Source organism: Magallana gigas, chromosome 2 (assembly GCF_963853765.1).
Source record: "Magallana gigas chromosome 2, xbMagGiga1.1, whole genome shotgun sequence".
In the NCBI taxonomy this organism is placed as follows: Eukaryota; Metazoa; Mollusca; class Bivalvia; order Ostreida; family Ostreidae; genus Magallana; species Magallana gigas.
This window is the reverse complement of record NC_088854.1, coordinates 36,962,608-36,972,135: the sequence shown is the minus strand read 5'-3', so window position 1 is coordinate 36,972,135 and position 9,528 is coordinate 36,962,608. Positions and strand designations below refer to the sequence as shown.

At 31.8% G+C, this 9,528-nt stretch overlaps 1 protein-coding gene across 1 annotated transcript; it reads right to left on the bottom strand.

The window, feature by feature from the left end:
• Positions 1–2,435: 2,435 nt before the first annotated feature.
• LOC117681731 (uncharacterized) lies at positions 2,436–8,129 on the bottom strand. The gene is made up of 4 exons (XM_034447466.2): positions 8,004–8,129; positions 5,700–5,752; positions 5,328–5,450; positions 2,436–4,744 (listed from the first exon to the last, which is right to left on the bottom strand). Exons 1-4 carry the CDS (start codon positions 8,036–8,038, stop codon positions 3,921–3,923), a joined length of 1,035 nt encoding a protein of 344 aa, XP_034303357.2. The 5' UTR covers positions 8,039–8,129; the 3' UTR covers positions 2,436–3,920.
• Positions 8,130–9,528: the final 1,399 nt, after the last annotated feature.

Below are 9,528 nucleotides of genomic sequence, written 5' to 3'. Positions count from 1 at the left end.
TTGCAATGTTTTGTTATTTTCTGAATACACTATAGCTGAATTTTACTTTTATAGAAGGCGAGGCTAGAGTACTTCCCGATTAAAATTATTTAAGCATTTAAGTATGAGTGAATAATTATGTGACTGTATATAATAAATTTTTGTCACTGTATTAAAGTTTAAATCTCAAGAAAAATGCATCAAAATATGAAATGATTTACACAAAGCTGTCACTGCAAAGTTAACAAAGGTAGTGCGAAGCGTAATGTGCGCAAATAGTAGAATTCGCCGAATGCCTTATACTATACATGCAATCTTCATTAACATAGATCATAATTATTTTAGAAGTATGAACCTTTTAAATTCTGAGATTAAAAGTCAACTATACATATACATAATACAACGTACAAATTTAGTAGTTAAAAGCAGGGGGCTAGAGTTGGTAGAATCTGTGATAATTTTAAGGCTTTCACGTCTTCGTTGAAAACACATGCAAATGGTCCACGTATTGCAGTCCTTTTTTAAAGGACAGCAACTTGTTTATACATAAATGAGTAATTTTTTCACATTACGTTGCCACAGAGCTTATATGAACGTTCGTTATTTGTTTTTAGACAAGCAGTCTAAACAAAGTACTCCATTATTATACAATATTGTTAAAAGGTTCTGTTAAATCGGAATGTTGTTGTACACAAATAACATTGGAGAGGCTACTTAATGTATACGATCAATTTTGTTTAATACTTGCTTACATTTACAAGGAAGAAATATTTGTCTATGAAAGGACATTGAAGAATCTAAAATAGACTCGATAGGGTCAAGATAAACCATGGATTAATGAAAAAAAAAGATTAGCGCAATTTAAAGAGGTTGCTATGGTAATAAAGTGTACAAGATAGAACAATTATGTGACGTACATGTACATGTATATTGTACACAGGCGTGATGTCAAGGATTCTCAAATACACATGTACTCCACAACACTCTACTCTTGTTTACATAACAAGATACGAGTAGATCATAATAATTATTACATTATGTACAAATATTACAGATAGTTTTTATTTTTACTGACTATCATACACCGGCGTTTTAGAGCTACAATTTCTTTTTCTCATTTAGTTATCAATGATTCTTTTAAACAAAACAAAAAGCATTCATTTCCATTAACATCAAAATGATGCAATTACTTTCACTTCATTAACGACTTGTGCTTTTTCACATGATGGTCATTTTCAATTAATCATTTTGACATAGATAATGAATCACATCTAATTAAGACCATGTGAGCAAATTAATTAAGCATGTAAAGTTAACTTGTCTAATTAGATTTGGTAGATTTTGATGAGTTACTTTCATGGGCGACAAAAGAAGTTTTTAAAACTTTACGCTTTACCGCAGAACACATTTTCGAAATAGGTAAGAGACGAAACAGTGAGTGGGATAATTCAATAATGGACGGCATCAATTACGAAAAGAGATTTACAGACTGAATTTCAAAGCAAGAGCCAGCGATCCCAAACAATGAACGGTTTGATTTTAATGGAAGACGTTCATAATGTAATTGATGTCGTTCATCATTGAGATAGTCGATGTGCTTTTCTTCTTGTTACCAAATACCAAAAATACACAACAGACTTATTCTTTGGCATTGAAAACAATCAAGTTAAAATGTGTTCGTCAATTTTTCACAATGTCTATAAGACCAATCCCCACTTTACATAAGTTATGACCCTTTGGCCGCCATCTTTGGGAAAAAACCCCCCATAGATTTCTCACAGTAGCCTATGTAGTTTATAGGTTTATAACTTTGTCATTTGACATTAAAAATCCGTTTCCCGTCTGTATTTTGATTGCCCGAGGATGGGGCAACACACATATTGAATGAATAAATTAAGTTCCAAACGATTTCATCACAGGACGCCCAAATACTCTGTTGCATAAAGAAGGAAAAAGTTGTTTTTTCTCTTTTAACCTTTGGGTTGAGCCTGCAAAGGGAAACAACTTTTGCAAAGTGTGGATTGGACTGATTAAATTAAAATTACATACATATGGTTACTAGCTGCATACAGTAGTCAGGTATGTAATATCAATTAATTTCCTTTATACCTGTCACGATGATAACTACTTACATAATGATTCTTTCCTTTTCGTTTTGTACATTTTATTTTATTCTTTTACCGCCATTCTTATCCATGAGCTAGAACATTTAACAGTAAGTCACATTTGTCATTTCCAAATACTAAATTATTTCCAAATTAGGTTAACTTACGAAACCTAAAAAGAACATTTTGAAATACACAAATTAACATTCAATAATTAGCATGCTTGATTCGATTAGTTTGCACACAACACAGCCGAATAATTATGTCAGCGGCTCAGCACTAAGGTGGTATTTTTGGCACCCGTTAAACGAGCAGTTCCTAAGAAAATCAAATGTGTAAAAATCAAATAGGTTAAAATTGTGGTAAGAGTTTATTATTTCATATTTACATGAACATCCATTAAGTATGATTCCCTCTATTTCTTACGGAAATTAATTGTAATTCACAGCTCTATATAGAAACTGACAGGACTGAAATCCGCAAGGTCCATATCCAGCATAAAACACCAAATGGCCATTTTGTTGTTAAAATATTTACACTCACTATATATTTTATCCTACATTTCTCAAACAGATCGATTGTAATTTACAGCGCTATAGAAACTAAAAGGGCTGAAATATACGCGATCCAGTTCTAACCTTTTTATCGATTGGTCGAAACCTTTAGTAGCCATGAAAGAAAATCACGGACTGCACGAATTAATCATGATGATGCCAGAATCAAATACTTGGCTATTTCTTTCAACGTACTGATGTACATCAACAATAATTTACATACTTTTACCTACTTTTTATGATAAAATTAATAATTTGCAAGGAACACATAAATATAATTAATAAAGTGCTATCTTTGACGATTCATGCGGACTATATGAAGGTAGCGATCATTGAAGGAAAATATTTACATAACCCGCTAACTTTTGTTATGCATTTTTTTGCAATGTCTTCATATCCCACATGAATCACCAAAGAAGTTTAAACAACTACTTTTTTCATTTGTCTTGTGGAATATTAATCTTTACCAATAAAAATCCAGTAGGTAAATAATTCCCTAAAATGTGATTTTCCAATATGATATGTTTTTATACGAGATTAAATTACTAGTACTTCATAGCTGTAAAATTCGAAAACAATTCAAATGGAATTGAAAACCAAGTATGAAATTAAATTTCCTTTAGAAAAACTACCTGTTAGAAATAAATGCATTGCAAACCTGTTGGGGAGTTCAGATATTGATTTAGAGATATTCTACAGGAAAATTATTTCCCCTTTAGCAAATGTAACTTTCCCATGAGATATTTTTAAAATTTTTATACCCCATCTGTCTTGTAAGAAACACTAAAAGCAAAGTGGTTATATATTTTTTTTAGCAATGTACTTTCATATGACATAAATGGACTTTAAGGAAACTGTGCATTAACTAATGTTCATGCATTCAAATTATTGGCATAGATATATTATGCACGATTTTCAATTTTGACCTGCTCTTTTTAAACCATATTAAAACTAGAATATTAATATTTTCCAGTGTTTATGTAGGTGATAAAACTTGCACGATAATTGACATGTGGCCTGAACTGGGCGTTTTTAATAGCACCAGGTGATTGTTTTGCGCTACAACATGGTTATACACAGTTTGCACGACATGGAAACATGATGTGTTTAGTGACGTACACTGGTGGGGCACAAGGGGGTTTGCATAATTACACATAATGGAATTAACGTAAAAATTCGGTTAATTTAACCATGATGAATTATTTGATCAATACTGTAATGTAAATATAAGTAATAAGAATCGTTCTTTGACTTGGTAATGGAGAATATAACACTTCTCACGTCACTTAAATACTACATCTAAATATGTCGAATACGATGATGAATGGTCAGGTAGAGTGTCAGAAATGCCTGATTTTGTGTCTATTGGCCGCATAGGTTCTAGATAGCCTGTATCGCCAGGGCTCTGTGGGTATATCTCAGCCGGCGAAGAGTTAGACTCATGAACAGGTTCACATTCATTTTGACTTGAATCATCAAATGAGGATGATTCAGGTTGAGTTAGAGGTTCACAGCTATTCTGCAGCGAATCAGGAATTTCAGGACAGCCATCTTTTGCAACGTCTAAGTACAAATTAGAACTTGAACAAGTTGGAACAAAACTTGCATCAGTGTCGATACGTTTTGGACTTCTGTAATTTGGCTCGCTTCGGTTTGCAATAATTTCGTACTTTTTTGTCACTGTGGAAACATGTTCGTCTTCTATTTCGTCGTAAATGTCTGCAATATCATAAAGACTTGCGTTATTCCTTCCTTTTTTGCGCTCCGATACGCTCTTTTGTTTCTGACACTTGCTATGAAGTTGAATGCCTATTATCAAAACGAGAAAAAAACATACAAGACTTCCGACGATAATTATGACGGACGTCTGTGACGTATGATCTGGGGGAACGCCCGTAGAACCAGGCATCCGAGTTGCCTCTAGAGACGGTAGAGCCAGGTATGTAGAACTGAGCGATGCGGCAGTCCACGTTTTTGTGGTGGCTTTTAGCACTGAGGAAGATCGTTCTGCCATCATGTGTCGAGTTTTTGTAGTTTCTGTTGTAGAACTTATCGTTGACTGTATTGACTGTTCCGATGTCTGTGCTGTAGTCTGCATTGTTGATTCTGTGTTTATATAGATGTGCATATACTAGTAAAAATATACATGCTTAGTCAATATACAGTAAAAAGTTATGTTATATCATAATGTTTCCCGCAAGCATTGCACCTGTGTATATTCAGTGTTCTACTATTTCGGCATATTTGTTAAAAACTTTCAAAGAAGGTAAATATACCATATATCAAAAGTAATTCATTCGATAGCATGAAAAAATCCCAAGATTAATGTATGAAACGCTCAATCTAGCTTGTCAGGTTGAAAATAAAACGTCTACGGGGATTTTACATTGCAAGCGAGATGATAGTACCCAGGTGATAACGTTGAGAAATTGTGCGAGGTACATGTATTCCGTGTGACTTCGGTATCGAGAAAAGATGTCAACATTTCCCACTGTAAATCTACGTAAGAAATCTGTTTTTTTCGATTGAAAAAACGATATTATGTATCAATAAAGATATTTTGGATCTAGGATATTTTTCCTTTTGATCGATTTCAATTGCTCTTCTTTTACAGATATAAGCATTTTTAATAAAAATTGCAACAATATGCTGCAAAAATATCTTGGGACTGTATATGTGAATCACCTACCTTGACATCCATGCACGTTGTGACATAGGTGTTGTAAGCAAGTACAGGTAAATCGGCACAAATATCCATAAGACGGAAAGGTGCACGGTGTGCAATATCTCCCAAAATAACCGTCCAAGCATTCTGTAAGAGTGGTCAAGAAAGATCAACAATATATGTTCAAGAATTAATTAAGTACCACTAATCGTTGCTAACTTGCAGATATTATTAGAATATCCGCAAATTTTAGCAGGGTATATTACACTGCAGTTTGTTTTAAGAAAGAAAGTTTTTCAAACTCGACTTGCTAGTTACTATAGTATGACAAGACACTAGTTACTTGTTATTCTGAAAATGTTATAAATCATGGTAAGAATAGGATTGCTGTCTTACCCTCGCAAGTTCCATTTTTAAGATGATAATGACTGCAACATACGGGATTTCCTCTACAAATGAGCAAAATCAAATGCGTTATTTTACATTTATTGGGTTGAAGGGTTTAAGAGAATTGCCCGTTTATTTCAGTAGCTATGATCCGTTTGACTGTTATTTCTAATCAATTGTTGCCCCAAAAAATGTTTCCTCGTCTATCAACATTTAAAACAAAATTTTCACTACTAGGTCCGAATCAACAAAACAACTCAAACAATCCGTTGTTAAAGGCGTTAAAATTTGGTTGACAGAGACGCCAAGCCTTGGAGGAATACATAAATACGAAAAGGAAATGTTCGGATGCATTAAAGGTATGGCTGGTATAATATTGATGACCAGGAAGGGACTCAACATGGAATTCATAGATCATATTTCAATTAAATTCAATATAAAATTTTTAAATATCTTCTGAGGAACAAAGAGGCTCAGTCTGTTAATCGTCAAAGTTTCAATTATAACCCTTGGAGCACTTACAATCTTGAGAGAAATGCCATTCTTTTGGAACTGAGCGATTGAATGATTATGTAAGAATTGAAGCTTTAAGTAAATGGCATGAAACATGTCTTTTTGTTATACTTTCATGTTAAATACTGAAATCTGATTGGTTAAGACGCAGTTAATAATATTTACTATTACCCTCAGCGTTAGCAACGCACTTGGCAACGGGTAACATTAAAAAATGTTACATGCGCGAAAATTATGCGCGTACGGTTCGCTGTAGAATTCACGTTATTCCTATATAAAAGCAGTAAAATTTTCTTAAAAATTTTAAAAAAGACATTCAGTATAACAAAATAGATAGTGCCTGTTTGGGAGGATAACAGTTGAAATTGACACCCCTCGAAAACCATTGTCAACCTCCGCTTCGCGTCGGTTGACAATGGTTTTCTCGGGGTGTCAATTTCAACTGTTACCCTCCCAAACAGGCACTATTTATATAGTATCATCCAACCTTGTGAACAGAGGGCCACGACCGGGGGTAGCGGAATTGTATTTATTTTTTTTAGTGCAAAATGGAAGATGTCTGAAAATAATAAGCACAAAAAAATTCAAGTGTTTAATCTTATGATCAAGGAAATCAAAATAGGGGATGGGTTCAAAGTAACGTGGATATACTATTGAAGGACGTCTATAGAAATGAATTACTATTTGTCAGAAAAATTAGTAAAATCATTTTACAGTATAGGCTATATAAATGCAATGACCCATCAATTCAAATGTTACTAAATAAACTTCAATATTAACTTGGAAGGGAGCTACATGTAGCATTAAGAAGCACTAAGTTTATTCATAACAGAAGTAATGACGATACAATTTGGGGGGGGGGGGGTCTTAAAAATCTTGATTTAGTACTCTTTAATTTTTACCATAACCTATAGTAGAGAGGTAACACAGCTGGGAAAGGGACCGGGGGGGGGGGTTTAAAGAAAAAATTGATTTTGAAGGTAAATTTTACTGGATATAAAGATTTTCAAAGGTGTTACAAGTTTTTATCAATGAAGGACAAGCGAGAGTTTAGCAAGGTCTACAATAGGGTTTATAATCTAGCACAGAAATAAAACCTACAATGCTTTACTGTTTTGTTGCAATATGGAAACAAACAAACCAGAACATTACCTTGGATTGGCCAACAGGTTTTCACATTAATTTATACGTGTATATGATAATGGGAATCAATTAATATATGAGTTCCTCGTGCTGCAATTTAAATCACTATACAAATGCTTATAAATAAGTTTTCTAGTTTATTGCTTTATACTGCAGCAGTATAGAAATCGTATGATTCATTAACAATTGGAATTAGATCTTATAAATACAAGAAAGTTTTTCAATGAATCTGATTTAAGGTTAAGTCAGGAATCTTCGGCTTCAATTGATTTTAAAGTCAATAATATATTAAAAACATGATTATTTGCATTTAAAATACATTGTATTCATGCATTGTATTCATAATTATGCTATTATTTTGTTTTGCGCATAAGATATACACTTAATGGTAACAGAAAAGTACAATATCTATCCATACTGTCTTTGAAATATAAACATAAAACAATATATAATTACTAGTATATATATATATATATATATATATATATATATATATATATATATATATATATATATATATATATATATATATATATATATATATATTTCCCGGCAAATACAATATTATTTCCTTAAAATTAAGTGAAATCACTGAACTATTGTAAACAAATGTGAATAAAGTTAAAAATGAATAAGCAATAAAGTAATGAAACTCACGCTTTGTAACCACACACGCCGTTTTTGGTGCTCATTTTTACTGAAATGCGGAACTATTTTAAATCAATGCATTCTATATGTACTATTATTAAATAATTTCAATAATTATGCACACAGGCACTTGACAATGTTTTTACACACAAGCTGCTTTGCCGATGATACTTCCAGGTTGTAGACCATCTAATTTCCTGATTGCATGTATAAAAATACAACGTTTTTGAAATACATCATAATCAATAGAAAGTGTATTTAAGACATTAATTTATTATACAGATTTAATTACATAATTTTTGTAGTCCAGCTAAACTGGAGATTGAAGTACTATACTTTTTTTTAAATTACATAATTAGTAATATATATATATATATATATATATATATATATATATATATATATATATATATATATATATATATATATATATATATATATATCTATATCTATCTATATCTATATCTATATCTCTATATCTATATCTATATATATATATAAGATGACATCACAAAACTCGTATCGGCCTCCGACTGATACGGATTCGTATCACACCCCTTGTTGCAGAACTCCTCTGCCTTCTTTCGATTCGGCATTTGTGCATATCAACATTGAAAAAAAAGGCATTTGATACAGTCCACATTTTTAAGTGCAGTTTAAAACTAAATATACCAGCAAATATTTTGGAGCAGTTAATTTGAAAACCTGGGGAAATCCTTGTACTGTAGCTTCATGTTTGGTAAAACAATATGATCATATATTTTTATTTAATACATATACAACCTACTTTTAAATGATATTTAAAATCAATTTGTTCAAGTTAATGTTTTCAAACAAAATTTATTATTAAGTTTGTAATAAATTTAATAATAATAATAATCCTTTTTTCGATATCACAGCTTGTATCAGCCCTCGACTAATATCATACCTCCGGCCTTCGGCACTCGGGCTGATATTGGTGTATCGGGCTGATACTGGCTGTGATATGAAAAAAAGGTATCCATTTTTTCTCTATGTCTATCGTTTGTTCGTCTTTAAGATATTTTGACCTTTTCTAAACACTTGCGCTCATTTCCATCAAATCTTATATATTAACTTAGCAAGTTGCATTAATAATTGTTTAAAGAGGGGTGTATCGGAGTCCCTTTCCAACGAATAAAAAAAAAAAATATGGCCAGTTTAAAAACATGAAATTAACCTCTGTGAATTATAATAGGATCACAATAGAGTTGCAGTAAAATTTTCATAAAAACATAAAAAAAATTCCTCATAAGAAAATGGACGCTTTAACTTGATTGGCTGATATTTGTATAATTGTATGTACATGAATTATATTGAAAAAAATATTTCTTCTGAGGATAATTCATGGAAATTCCTTATATCAAACAATTTATTGAGAAGAGCTATCACCTTTGATTATTGCATGTTTTGATAAGGTAAATGAACATCTTTATAAGCTAAGCAGGTTTTTTTTTTAAAATATCCAATTTTCTGATTGTTGATAATTGTAATAGTGACATTTTTGTTTATTTTC

What these genes read in the sequence shown, in the direction of transcription:
- LOC117681731 (XM_034447466.2), bottom strand. Translation starts at nt 8,038, where the DNA reads ATGAGCACCAAAAACGGCGTGTGTGGTTACAAAGC. An exon ending in TAAAAATGGAACTTGCGAGG is followed by an intron (nt 5,451 to 5,699) that starts GTAAGACAGCAA and finishes CCACTCTTACAG; the next exon opens with AATGCTTGGACGGTTATTTT. An exon ending in CAACGTGCATGGATGTCAAG is followed by an intron (nt 4,745 to 5,327) that starts GTAGGTGATTCA and finishes ATATAAACACAG; the next exon opens with AATCAACAATGCAGACTACA.